This window comes from Lipomyces tetrasporus (assembly GCF_029532465.1).
Source record: "Lipomyces tetrasporus strain NRRL Y-64009 chromosome Unknown POJ06scaffold_13, whole genome shotgun sequence".
In the NCBI taxonomy this organism is placed as follows: Eukaryota; Fungi; Ascomycota; class Lipomycetes; order Lipomycetales; family Lipomycetaceae; genus Lipomyces; species Lipomyces tetrasporus.
This window is the reverse complement of record NW_026611608.1, coordinates 201,912-215,380: the sequence shown is the minus strand read 5'-3', so window position 1 is coordinate 215,380 and position 13,469 is coordinate 201,912. Positions and strand designations below refer to the sequence as shown.

At 48.4% G+C, this 13,469-nt stretch overlaps 6 protein-coding genes across 6 annotated transcripts; 2 read left to right on the top strand and 4 right to left on the bottom strand.

The window, feature by feature from the left end:
• Positions 1-31: 31 nt before the first annotated feature.
• Positions 32-1,508, bottom strand: POJ06DRAFT_278799 (uncharacterized protein; the record flags this gene model as incomplete). The annotated part of the gene is made up of 3 exons (XM_056189767.1): positions 718-1,508; positions 576-648; positions 32-445 (listed from the first exon to the last, which is right to left on the bottom strand). Exons 1-3 carry the CDS (start codon positions 1,011-1,013, stop codon positions 32-34), a joined length of 783 nt encoding a protein of 260 aa, XP_056040110.1. The 5' UTR covers positions 1,014-1,508.
• Positions 1,509-2,547, bottom strand: POJ06DRAFT_263070 (uncharacterized protein). The gene has a single exon (XM_056188826.1). It carries the CDS (start codon positions 2,284-2,286, stop codon positions 1,816-1,818), a length of 471 nt encoding a protein of 156 aa, XP_056040109.1. The 5' UTR covers positions 2,287-2,547; the 3' UTR covers positions 1,509-1,815.
• Positions 2,548-2,771: 224 nt separating this feature from the next.
• Positions 2,772-3,580, top strand: POJ06DRAFT_241310 (uncharacterized protein; the record flags this gene model as incomplete). Its single annotated transcript, XM_056186127.1, has 2 exons — positions 2,772-2,880; positions 2,922-3,580. The coding sequence occupies 2 exons, from the start codon at positions 2,772-2,774 to the stop codon at positions 3,578-3,580; spliced, it is 768 nt and encodes a 255-aa protein (XP_056040108.1).
• A 1,960-nt stretch (positions 3,581-5,540) lies between these two features.
• Positions 5,541-7,166, bottom strand: POJ06DRAFT_263066 (acyl-coenzyme A:6-aminopenicillanic acid acyl-transferase-domain-containing protein). The gene is made up of 2 exons (XM_056188825.1): positions 6,916-7,166; positions 5,541-6,864 (listed from the first exon to the last, which is right to left on the bottom strand). The coding sequence occupies exons 1-2, from the start codon at positions 6,952-6,954 to the stop codon at positions 5,743-5,745; spliced, it is 1,161 nt and encodes a 386-aa protein (XP_056040107.1). The 5' UTR covers positions 6,955-7,166; the 3' UTR covers positions 5,541-5,742.
• Positions 7,167-7,241: 75 nt separating this feature from the next.
• Positions 7,242-9,870, bottom strand: POJ06DRAFT_263063 (aconitase family-domain-containing protein). The gene is made up of 2 exons (XM_056188824.1): positions 9,614-9,870; positions 7,242-9,540 (listed from the first exon to the last, which is right to left on the bottom strand). Exons 1-2 carry the CDS (start codon positions 9,797-9,799, stop codon positions 7,420-7,422), a joined length of 2,307 nt encoding a protein of 768 aa, XP_056040106.1. The 5' UTR covers positions 9,800-9,870; the 3' UTR covers positions 7,242-7,419.
• Positions 9,871-11,453: 1,583 nt separating this feature from the next.
• Positions 11,454-13,324, top strand: POJ06DRAFT_271681 (eukaryotic membrane protein family-domain-containing protein; the record flags this gene model as incomplete). The annotated part of the gene is made up of 3 exons (XM_056189515.1): positions 11,454-11,741; positions 11,794-12,069; positions 12,119-13,324. The coding sequence occupies 3 exons, from the start codon at positions 11,454-11,456 to the stop codon at positions 13,322-13,324; spliced, it is 1,770 nt and encodes a 589-aa protein (XP_056040105.1).
• Between the last annotated feature and the right edge of the window lie 145 nt (positions 13,325-13,469).

Below are 13,469 nucleotides of genomic sequence, written 5' to 3'. Positions count from 1 at the left end.
AAAATTGGACCATCTCTCTGACCTGTTGCTCTCACATTCCAAGAGCATCTACGAAGCAAGTAAATGAGTGTTTATCGAGGCCCGAGACAACGCTTCGGAAAAGTTCCTTCAACGAGTTCAATGAAGGGCACCCTTGCTGGTGGCCGGTGGCGTGGAACAATGTCGGTGTCGTCCAGGCAGTCTGTAGGTCTAGAAACATTTCGAGCAGCTGGTGCAGCAAGGACCGGTACATGCCCGCGATTGACTTTTCCAGGGGTACGCCTAGAGCATTTAAGAAGAACGAGGCAACGAGAGCGTTCGGGTCGCTCTTACTCTTTTTCTTCGCCTCTGAGTACAGGTATTTCATTATGGTCGATTTCCCTGCACCCGCCTTGACCCTTATCCACAAGAAGCCATGGTGCTGTGATCGTTTAGCGGGGTCGAGCCATTCCTCGTCTGCCTGGTGCTTGAGAAATTAGCGGCATGTTTTAGCTTGGGCGGGTTGTATGTTGGTCTGGCGAGCATCCATCTGCTCGAATTTGAGAGATTCCAGTAGGTGCTGTCGACGATCGGTCGATACAGGTCGATCTGCTTACAGTCTCAGTTAGGATGCTTCTGACGGGCGTTAGGAGGTTGAGTGCTGTCTTACCAGTAGGATCAACCACGTGCCTTGTTGAAGCAGCGTTTGCTTGTGCGTCAGTTACTGGCGGCAGCGAATCCAACAGCTACCTCGCATACGCAGTCGCGGTCCCGGCCGCGTACCTCTGCCACTCCTTGTTCTTGTGGGAGTCCGAGTAATCGCATACGTCCCGGATTGGGAGACAAGGGAGAGTATCCATCAAGCCAGCGGCCTCCATCTCGAAACCTATCACCTGAAATTGGCGAGCTAACTTGTCTCTTGTCTGGGTGCACCGCATGACTTGATTTCCGGAGGCAGCTGCGCCGTAATGGATCTTGGGCTTCTTGGAAGACCTCGTGTCGCGCCACCAGCCTGCTTTTGTCGCATGTATCACATCGATCCGGCCCAGACTCATGCTTGTAATCTGCACGGAAGAGATGGTCTAGCGCATTCGGTCGACCGTAGTTCGGGTGTTGTTCTAGCTTCGCTCGTAAAAAAGAAAGGCGATGCGGCTGGGCTCTAGTTCGTGTTTTGCTCGTAAAACAGACCCAGTTGTGCCTAGGATCTGCGGAGGATATCTTGGCGTGGCGTTTCGGTCGATTCGCCCGTTTTCGACAATCTTTCCTAGGTCAGACTGCATTACCCTCGCCGACGACAACATCACCTAGACGCAAGTCGGCCATGGTCGGCGCGCCACCAGCTTATATTTAGAAGCACTAACAGTGACACCGAATTGGTCATATATGAACAATCTCATTTCCTCCAGGTCGGCCGAGGGGTCATGCTGTCTATAAAGCACTATCGCTCCTGCGTTTCAGAAATTTTATCGTGAATTGTATTGTACAAAACATTGCTCAGACCTCAAATCGAGCTGGAGTAAATACGGCAATGTCTTATATTCATTTAAACAGAATTGTCAACCTATATTGTACTGCGCATGTGATTATGGAGGCAATACTACAAGCCTTGCAAAATACATAATTTCTTAGTTCAAAGACCGTGCTAATCAGGTTCCAATGGCATTTACCAAAGAACCATGTCCGCATAGCTTTGTGTTAATTGATCCCTGAAGAGTTAGGCAATCCGTCCTGTATCGATGTTGCACATGCGATAATAATCAACTACTGGATAGTTTCCATTGCAGAGCCTCCATAAGGAAGCAAAACAATGCCATCCGCATTGCACCATCCAGGTCAACCCAAGCATATTCTGCTGGACTAGACGGCGGAATGCCTCCCGTCTGCTTTTTCCATACCGTCATGCGACCTCCAAGTATTAAAATGCATCAGTGTGAACCAGTCAGAAACTCCAAAGTAGGGCGTGCGAGCATAATATCCATACTTCTTCAGCTGCCTAGCGATCCTTTGACCAATTCCTGTGACCTGTCCCGCTCCAGTCATTGGCTTTCTCCACTCTGAATATCTTATTGAATACGGACGCTTGAATTCAAGGACTGCGAATATTACTCCATTGCATTGCCAATTCATGTCAAGTCGGCTATATCCATCTCCCCTGAGCCACCTCACCTCCGACTTGCAACCTATATTGAACTGTGGGTATATGCTTTGAAGAATCACATTAACCGGTGCACAAGGTAAACATGAGCCGCCCGAACACATCAGCTTCCAGGTCCAGACAGTAGGTGCGATCAGGTTCAATGGGAAAAAAGTCAGAGAGGGAGGTATCATAGCGAGATACGCAGTCTGTTAAGCCGATAAATTCCACGGGGTCAGGTTTCTCAAGGAACCGAAGATTATATTTGAGGCAGAAGAATCGTGGCCAGTGGAACGATCGGGCCCCGCATTCACGGTGTACATCGATAACGGAAAATTGAGCACGCGCCAAATATCTAATGCGGTGGCATCAGGGTGGGGAAGCGTGCCTGGAGGCAGTCCATCAATTGGGAAGTCTGTTGGTCTTGATTCCTGATGAGAAAGAGCCGACATAACAAAGCAGGGGAATGATAAATACGAAGGAATTTAAGATTGGTCGGGGCGGTGTGGAACCCAGATAATCGTACTTCAGGTCTGGGCAATTAGGGATAGGGCTCCCGCAAACTTTACTTTAGTTTGACTTTGTTCGCACTTGTCATTGGATTGGACACTCACAGTCTCTCCTCTTTAAGCGACACAGAAATCAAATCATTTTACTCCAAGTCGCATACAATGCTGCTATGCAGGGCGTCTCTGAGTGTCCTCCGATCCTGAACATTGATTTACCCCCCCCTTTGAGACTGGCATTCATTAACGATATCGAAGGACCTCAGAACACTTATGGTCACAGTACCATTTTACCCTGCGCGCAACGGAAGGCGATGGGACAGTTGTGATTCGAATTAAGAAGCATATTCGCGTACGAAAGTCCCGCCACTCGCAGATTGTGCTGGTGGAGATCGAACGGGCCACCGGAGCAACTTGTCCGGTTAAACAGCAAGTAGTCGCGAAATTCTTCGATCCCCTGTTTGTTCCAGTCGATGAATTACCAGACGATGATTCCCCTGAAGAGTTAAAGCAAGTCGTGACAAATCACTACTCTGCACAAGAGGCTGCAGCTTATTCGTCATTATCTTCAATTCAAGGTTCTGTTGTCCCCATTTTCTACGGTGAATTTGCCTGTCACTTTGCAGATCGACCAGCGGAATCAGATCGGAGCGTCAAAGTCATTTTGATCGAATATATCGATGGCTGGCCATTATCGTGGTATTCTCCGGGAGAGTTGACCGAATCGCAAGCACATTGGATTGCGCTACAAACGGAAGCCATTGTACATCAGATACACTCGCACCGTGTGGTCCACGGGGATTTGGGTTTGCGAAATTTTCTTCTAACGAAACAGCGAAGGATGGTTCTTGTCGATTTCGAAGAATCGCAGGTTTTGAACGGAAAGAATGAATTTTCGCCTGAATCCCTGAAGGAAGATGATTTCATTGTGTTGGGTGGCGAGTTAGAGTACTATAGGTTGCGGCGTGACGACGATTCGTGATGTCAGCTCAATGGCCGGGACATTGACTGTGCTGGACTAGGTTTTGAATGGGGCTTTCAATGGGAACCCAATAAGTGAAAGGAATTAAGAAATCCAGCTATGTTCTAATCGGAATTGCAGTGAATCAAATACAGTCATGTTAAGACACAGTATGAAGTTTCTTCCGCACCCGAGCGCTCGAAAGGAGATGGCGACAACTTCTCGCGCGTCTGCTAGATGTTGCACTCGCATTGCCAGTGCTTTTTTTCGTCAGCAAGGACTTGTCTGCAAGTCATTTCGTTGACAACAGTGTACTATTGAGACGTTAAGACGACAGCTCAGCGGCAACAAAATTTAATCGACCTTTAACGGCCTCTCCCCACGGCGATAGTCTTACCTTGGACACAGAGATTTTCGTAGTTTGGCATCAAGTTTAATCACCATACCCTGATAGTGTGATAATCGGCGGATAGGAATAGTTTGCTTCCCTGTCATTACTGGATGGTGTACCATGAGAACTATGCAATGTTAAGGATCCTGTATTCGCATATATGTATGATGAGTAGTAATGGGAGGATTGGTTTGTTGGTGATCTAACACTTTAAATAAAACCTTGCCAGCTCTCAACTCTCAGACAAAATCTATTCTATCATTTATCATCCGGGTATAACGGCAATGGCACTTAATTATAGGTCATTAATCCGTCAGTCAACTAATGCGAATCGATGAACACGTTGCATCTACTACAACTTCTGCTTGTCCTACGTGAATGTCTTCACTCATGTTCACTAATTCCAATAGCAATCATCACTTCAGCAAATCTTCGTTCCCTGCCAGCAGTGATTATCGTACCTCTTCTCGTAAATTAGGGTGCTCATTGAAGACCTGGATGGAACTCTGGATCTCCATTCTGGAGGGTCGGATATGCTTGGATGACATCCGCCTTTGCCAGGTTCTCACTGATTGATGCAGAGTCATACCGGACGCTATGATCAATATATACAAATCGCATGCAACCAAGTAGAACCAGACTAATATGGTAGCTCTTTGAATGATTGCTAAAATTTATGAACGCTTGCTGAGTTTCGTCCGGCGTAAAGATATGGCCTGTCCTTCAATAGACTATTAATAGCTTAGTGAAGAAAACAACCCGCCATGTCGATGATCCGAGTTACCACACTTATCATTGTCCCATAATTGTCCGTGATGGCGCATACTCTTCATCGGCAGATAGGTTGGGATGCTGAAAACGTAAGTGAAAAGTATGCATGCCTGCATGGCTGGAGCAGCTGACAGGTCATGGTATTAAGGAAAGTCTTGATCCGTTCAACGCACTCATACACAATTCGTGGTGCTGTGTCTGCATCCTTCATGCGTTTCAGCAATATGTCAATTCCATTCATCAGATCAAGAGGCATGCTTGTGACCGGAAAATTGAACAGAAATTGTGCCGAGAAAGGGTGGGTGAATCTTGGGCCCAGATATCGCATAGCCAGTCTCCAAAAACGGTCAGACTCACTGTGTCGTTTCGAAATGACGGGAGAACGGTTACGGTCGCCCTGGATAGACTGCTTGCCAGGTGAGTAACCAGTTCATTTCCCTGAACAGCTGACGCAATGTTCTTGATTTCTGTATAGTGTATCTCGACGATATTCTAGTTTTCTCCCGATCCGGATATGACTGATCAAGATTGCTTTATCCGTATCCGTATCCGTATCTGCCTAATGTCTATCCGTATCCGTATTTTTTGACGGATATCCGCGGATGTATCCGTTATCCGTGTATCCGTGCCGATCCGTAATTCTATAACTTGCGAATACAAATGCGAATAGAGAAATTTCAATTCGTGTCACCCATAGACTAGTTGTCAGCGTTTAGTGTCACGGCCAGGGCAATATGGTGTGCTTATGGCTTTCGCTGCTAATTGATCCTTGAAATTACAAGACGAGATGTTTGATATCACAACATCGAGTCAAGACGCGCATCTTTTAAGTTTTTACTTGTATTTTTTCTGTTAAGTCTACACGAATGGGACGCGTTCTGAATCAATTGATCTGCTCGCACCGGCGATAATCGCAATCCTGACTCCCTTCACTGGCATAGCGATATGGAAACCCCTCACAACGACACAAATACTACTCATACAAAGTGACACAATAGTGCAAAATGCATCGGCCCATCAACTAAAACGCCAATTCAAATTCTTCGAGCATCTGTTTTGGTCTCCCGACCTTGACCCACGCTTTAGCGTCCTTCAGATCCATAACAATCGAAAAGACAGTCTGCATCTCGCCCAGCAACCCACGTTGGCAGGGATCATTCGCACGACAGATTGAGTTGGGGTAGTTATCCTCGTCCTTGAGGAACGCGAAGATCCTGTCCTTCTGCTGCGTGTCGCTCAATCGTAAGACGTCATTCTTCTTATCGCTAGCCTCGACCAACTCTTTCAACCTCACCAGTCGTTCCTTCGTGTCCTCAAGCCAGATGACTTCATGAATCTGCAATCCCTCCTTCAAAGCGTGGTTCGTGTGATACAACCGGCCATTCTGATCCCGCTCTATAACGCCAATTCCGTATGGCCCAATTTCCCAGCTCTCTGCATGACCGCCATCCATCCCGTCCGCAACACCAAAGTGCCCAAAGCATGCGGCGCCGCCGCCAAACTCGTCCGTAATCCGTTGCCGCGCGTCAGCAACTGACCCGGACTCCAGCACGAGCCGCAACAAGACGTGCAGCGGCAATTTGTTCGCGTCCAGATCCGTCGCACGCAGCGCATTCAGGCAGACCCCGACTTTCTCAGAGTTGAAGCCGACCTTGGCCAGCAGGCCGGCCTCTGTCATCGTGTTGAGCCTGATGCCCCGCGCAGGCGACTCGGCCGGCGTTTCAATCTCAAGCAGCACGAGGTTCGCCAGCTGGGACGTCTGCCAGTCCCAGTTCTGCGCGAGCCATTGCGCGCCACCGGGTATTGTTTCTGCAAACGTAGTGCATCCGTCCGGTGGGATGGGCACGTCCTCATCCTCGTCCTCGTCCTCGTCCGGTCGGGCCGATGCTGGCCTAGCGGCGAGTGCGATCTCAGACCGCGCGTTGAGGGCGACGATGTCGAAAAGTGGAACATTGGCGCCGTCGGCAATGCCGCGCAGTTCGTCGTGCAGGTGGGGTGTGATTTTTTGGATCGTCGACGAGAACGCGGATGCGAGATCTTCCACGTCGCCGGGCGACATGCCGGCGTTGGCAAAGTACGTCGCGTAGTTAACCAGACATGAGTGGATCTGCGACCGGGCCAGAGTGCCGTGCTTGAATCCGATCTGTAGAGGTTAACATCTATTCCGGTAAAACGATTTGGTGGTAGAGCATACGTCGTAGGACGTCCCCGACAAATGTAATGTGTTGACCATTGTCGACACGTTGTAATCAGTATGGGACTAAGGCGTTTCAGAAACTCAAATGCTACGCAGCCCCGAACAAATCGTAATGGAGTGAGAAGGTATTGATAAATCACGCTGCAAGTAACTGGCCGGGATAGAACGTAGGTAGGTCTCAGTGATGTGTTTGTGGGCAAATTGCGTTGGTCATCAGGCGCAGAGCGTGCACGTCCACGTTCGTCTTGGTTGGGAGTTACGATATCGGGACACATCCACCTTCGATACCGCACGTTTGTCTGCATGTTCTTGAATATTTAAACGACTACTATTTGCCTGACTCGAGCATACAAATCGGAAATAAAACGTATATTTTATAATATTTTACTACTAAACGGCATCTTCTACATTCAAGCGTACTACCCACCAATGCACCTTTATCCACTAACCAAACAGATTTTCTACTCCATAAACGTACAGTTTAAATTCATCGCACGAACTCTACCACTCAACAGCATTAGGAACACCTGGAATCTTGCCCTGAACAATCGGCCGGACAAGGGTCGAGCCGCCTTCCAACCACGGGAAAGTCGCCTTACGGTAGTCCTCATACTTGGCAATCAAACCCTCACTCTGCAGAGTCAATCCGATATCGTCGAGACCATTAATCAAACAATGCCTTCGAAATTCATCGATATGGAAGGTGGCCAAAATCTCGTCGGTCTCGCCATTTCGAACCTCCTCCTTGACCAAGTCAACAGTAATACGCTGGCCAGCGTCCGCCACAGGCATGATTTTTTCCTTGATAATCTCGCCATCGATAATCAGCGGTAGCAAACCGTTCTTGAACGAGTTGTTGAAGAAGATATCGCCGAAAGACTGCGCGATCACGCACATGATGCCGAAATCGGCGAGTGCCCATGGGGCATGCTCGCGAGACGAGCCGCAACCAAAGTTGGGACCGGAGACAACGAGCGTCTTGGCTTGGCGGTAGACGCCTTGATTAAGGACAAAGTCCGGCTTCTCGGCACCAGTGACGGCGTCGAAGCGGTCAGCATAAAAGAGACCGGCACCGAGACCGGTGCGCTTGATGGTCTTCAGGAATTGCTTCGGGATGATGGCATCGGTATCGACATTTGATCGGTCGAAAGGAGCAGCATAGCCAGTCAGTACCGTGAACTTGGGAATGCCAGTACCAGCCGATGCAGTGCCTGATGGCGCCGCAGTAGTACTCGTGCTAGCGGCAGTCTTGTTCTCCTCAGGAACATCGGAGTCGGAGGTCTCACTGTCCTCAAACTCAGTTTCGCTCACGTCGGTCGCTGATGCTGACGATGGGACAAAGACTTCGATGGCCGCCTTCTTCTCTTCCTTATAGTATTCCCGGATATCGGTGATATGACCAGTAATAGCGGCCGCAGCGGCCATTGCAGGACTCATGAGATGAGTGCGACCACCAGCACCCTGACGGCCCTCGAAATTTCGGTTTGAAGTCGAGGCGCATCGCTCCTGAGGCGACAAGATATCAGGGTTCATACCAAGGCACATAGAACAACCAGCCTCACGCCACTCGAATCCGGCGTCAACGAAAACCTTATCGAGACCCTCGTGCTCAGCCTGCAGCTTGACAAGACCAGAACCAGGAACAATCATTGCACGCTTGACGTTGGGAGCAATGTGCTTGCCCTTAACAACATTCGCGGCTGCACGCATATCCTCGATACGAGCGTTGGTGCAGGAGCCAATGAATGCTTTGTCGATCTGGATTGACTGTATTGGCATGTTCGCGGTCAAACCCATGTAACTGAGCGCACGGGTGATGGCAGCTTGCTTGGCTGGATTATCGATGTAGTCAGCTGGATCGGGGACCTTGCTAGTAACGGGAAGCGCATCATGAGGCGAAGTACCCCAAGTGACTGTGGGGATGACGTCCTCGGCTTTGATAGTGATATCAATGTCGAACTTTGCACCAGGATCAGAGTGGAGTGTCTTCCAGTACTGAAGCGCCTGATTCCAGAGCTTTCCCTTGGGCGTTAACGGTCGACCCTTGAGGTAGGCGAAAGTAGTGGCATCGGGTGCGATCATACCGGCACGAGCACCACCCTCGATAGACATATTGCACATAGACATACGAGCATCCATAGAAAGTTCCTGGATAGCTTCGCCGGCAAATTCAATAACGCATCCACTTCCGCCAGCGTTGCCAATTTGGCCAATAATGTGGAGGACCAGATCCTTGGAAGTGATGCCGGGGCGGAGCTTACCACTGACGTAAATTCGCATGTTCTTGGACTTATTCTGAATAATAGTCTGAGTAGCAAGAACGTGCTCGACCTCAGAAGTACCAATGCCGAACGCAAGAGCGCCGAAGGCACCATGGGTGGAGGTGTGCGAATCACCACAGACAATCGTCGATCCAGGGAGAGTGAAACCCTGTTCGGGGCCAATGATGTGAACAATTCCCTGGCGAGCATCGTCAAGGCCAAAGTAGCGAAGGCCAAAATTCTTGACGTTTTCCTCGAGGGTTGTGCACTGGAGACGAGAATCGTCCTGCTCAATGAAAGTGCTCAAATTCTTGTACGTCTTCCGAGAAGTGGTGGGGATGTTGTGGTCGACAGTCGCGAGCTGCGCACGGTTAGCATTGGGCCACAATTCATATAACCTTTAGTCCAGCGATATCAGTGAGACTTTGACATACGGTACAATCCACTCTTCGCACTTTTCGGCCAGCATTGGTGAGGCCCTCGAATGCCTGGGGCGAGGTGACCTCGTGAACGAGGTGGCGATCGATATAGAGCAAATAAGTGCCATTCTCGGCCTTGACAACATGGTCATCAAAGACCTTGTCGTATAATGTTCGCGGTCCTTCAACTGCTGACGGCATTGCGATCTGTTCGATGTAGCTTTGAGTGTTGATGTTGACAGATGGGGATCTGGAAGGCCATATAAATTCACGGCGACGAGTCATCGAATGTGCGGAGCAAGTTATCAAGCGCGTGCATGGAAAATTTTGAACTATCAATTTGGAGCTAATTGCCACAGTTAGCGTGGACATTGATATTTGGCGGCCTAAGTTGCTAACTTTAACCTTTCTAGTTTCATGGGGGTGGCTGTTGCTATCTACAGCTGTTAGAAAATATCTTCGCCACTAATGCCATTACAATTTTCCATGTGGCGCTGATATTTCTGTCTCAGATTAATTATGCTGACTCGCAGCCCAATCGCCGGCAGTATGATTCTAAGCATCATACAACCTCAAGAACGTTAACCTTTAGGGCACAATTGCGTATCATTATCTGCACTTACCACTGCGCCGTGAGCGATGTCGGCGACTCCAAGTCACATATTGCTCAGTCTTCTTGTTTCACGCCGATCTCGCTGTGCCTGGCTCCGATATCGGTGAATCAGCGACATCTTCGGTCCGTTCTGCTTCATACATAGTTGTCAGATCGCTTCTACACGCCAAAAGGAAAAGTGCTGAAATAGAACCAGCGGTCGCAGTCATGGCCTGTCATCAAGAGGGCGAGAAATGTTTCTAATGTACTGCTACTTTTTGAAGAGGGACCTCCTTCCGCTATACTGCTTCAAGGGTTGGTCGGCCACTTATTGTCTTGGCTAGAACGACGGCCTACAACTAGATTTACGATCACAGGTAACCCTTACATCGTCACCACAGACACTTTAGCCTGAACTTCGGTACCGAATGCCATAAATATCTGTAGAGAAAATCCGCATCCTGTGTATTTGCTTTCGATACCACTGTCAACGCTCACGAAGGCTACTCTATGACGATAAATTCAGTCATCACTCTGTTCCTTTCTTAGGTTCTGTTTGCAAAGGCGAACGCGCGGATATCGGGAGGCTGGCTAGATCAAAAGAATCGACGTTCTGGATTTGTGCTGTCGAATGACAATACTGATGTCATTTGATTGCTGTGACTACTGCTCGAAACCGTCAAGAAAGAGAAATTGGAAATTCCATGTATTTGGATATTTGATGCACTACGTGCGCCTGTAGGTGCGCTTCTCCTGGCCTGCTGAACCCGCCTTGAATTCCCAGCGGAAAGGCTGTTAGGACTAGTCTGCCCCTGCCGTCTAGATTTAGTAATTGCGATCAAATTAAACATCGAATTCAGGTGTGCTGGGGTCCACCCGGAAATTCAAGAGTACAGCATTAGACTCCGGATTTGCCGTCTGGGTATGTCATATATTAGCATTTAGCAATTACAACAGTCCTGGTAGTCTCCGCATACCTTCACTTAACCGTCTTGACAAAATATCGCATGGATCTGATTGTCGTCAACTAAATGTTCCTAATATACCTGGTGGGTCGTGAGTTGTGATCGAGTGGTGACTTTGTGACTCCATAGTTTTCTTAAACTATTCTGGGGCAAAAGATACCAACGGCCAGTTACGATGTATATGCCAGTTTGAGAACTAGCTCCCCCGCAATTGTGCAATGATAGAGACTGACGTGCGGCCAAGGACTCATCTCCGATGCCCTCTAGACTCCACAAGTCCCATTCTATATGTCACCAAATGTCTTCCGACATATGTTCAATGGCAGAAGGTCCATCTACGAATTCAGTCGCCGAGTTACCAACAATAGCCACGCATCGTCGACATCAGGCGCCTGGAGACCGTAAGCGATCAAACGGACGGTCGGCGGTCCGATGGCCAACGGAGAAAAACAGAGGAATATGGAACACATTATGGACTAACTTCAAACGCGAAATATCATCCAGCAGCGATGATGCAGCCGCATTTAAAGAGTCAGATTTGGATCAAATCGTCAGCTTTCTTATGGTCCCATTGTCGCTGGAGAAGGTGCAGTGTTGGTCTGTCAAGGTTGGCCGTGGTTGGTAGCTAACTGTGATAGGTACTGTTATTTGGCTTTTTGACGTGTCTGGATTCATTCCTATACTATTTCACAATTTTGCCGTTGCGGTTTATTCGTGCTTCATATCGGATACTTACGTCGCTCTTAACCAACAAACCACTACTCCTACAACAGCCTCAAAAGGTCGATCTTGTTCAAGCAGTAGTTTTGATCAGCACAGTCTACTTTTTGTCGGGTCTCAATGCCAGTGTATTGTACCACAATATCCGTGGCCAATCTGCCGTCAAACTTTACGTCATGTTCAACGTCCTAGAGGTATGAGTCGCGAGGTAATCAAAATCCAACTGAGCTAACAAATTGATAGATTGGCGACAAGCTGTTCTGTAGTTTGGGGCAGGATATTATAGAGGTGCTTTTTTCCAACACTACTTTGCAGAGACCGATCCGTCTGTGTATCCTCATAATGGCCTCCATATTTTATAACTTTCTGCATGCGGCCGCACTGTTTTGCCAAATGATCACTCTCAATGTTGCCGTGAACTCATACTCTAACGCTCTACTTACACTTCTGCTCTCTAATCAATTTGGCGAGATCAAGTCTACTGTTTTCAAGAAGTTCGAGCGTGAGAATTTGTTCCAGCTAACTTGCGCGGATATCTCTGAACGCTTTCAATTGTGGGTCATGCTTTTAATTATTGGTCTCCGAAATATTGGGGAAATTTCAACATCATCGACAGGTATTATTCCACAATCATGGAAAGGCATGAACACGATTATTGGCGCATTTTGGGGTCCCGCAATTGTTGTCCTAGGAAGCGAGGTCTGCGTGGACTGGCTAAAACACTCTTACATCGCCAAATTCAACAAGTTGAAGCCGAAAGTTTACAGCCGATTTCTGGACGTGTTTTGCCGTGACCAGTTGCGAAACGGATTTTCGGGACAAACCAATCTTACAAAACGTATCGGTGTGCCTTTGATCCCGCTTGTTTGCGTATTCGTCAAGTCAACAGCCCAGACGGCACAGCTGATCATGCCTAGTCGCTCTTTTCTAATTCCCACGCGCACTGTTGCGGCGTTTGTGTCAGGCTATGATGACGGCAGAGAACTTGCGCGTCCACACCCGACAGGATTTGGTGGCAACGAAAGTACGAGTGCGTTGGTCCTAGAGTACGCCGCATCATATATGATGTCGACAATTGAGGTCTGCCTGTATCTGGGTATCTTATTCGTAATATTTTCGATGTTTGTCCTTTTGAGACTTGTTCTGGGGTCGCTGTTGTTGGAGTACAGCCGCCATCGACTCGATATTCAACAATTCAAACGCGCCAAAGCGCGTCAATATCCGGCTTCTTCTGGGAGTGAGCGGCCATTCGCAGACGAGCAGGTAAAGGGGGAAAGAAAAGGCGGGGCATGGGGTCTGATTGACATGAGCGACGGAATTCGGGACCAAGTTAATAAACCGGATGACGACGACAAACACGAGGAACAAAAGCAGCAACAGAAGAACAAGGTGTCAACTGACTTGCAAGGGGTAGAACGGTTCCAGATGGTTGCTAAACGAATCTGGTAATGTGATGAGCTGAGGTGTGATGGTGATTGGATTGATACCGTAGACTATGAAATGGCATGATGGCCTGGAATTATTAAATTGGAGTGTAGGATTATGTAAGCCCTTCTGCAGGAATTGTATTATTACACCTTTTGGATGTTGAGAC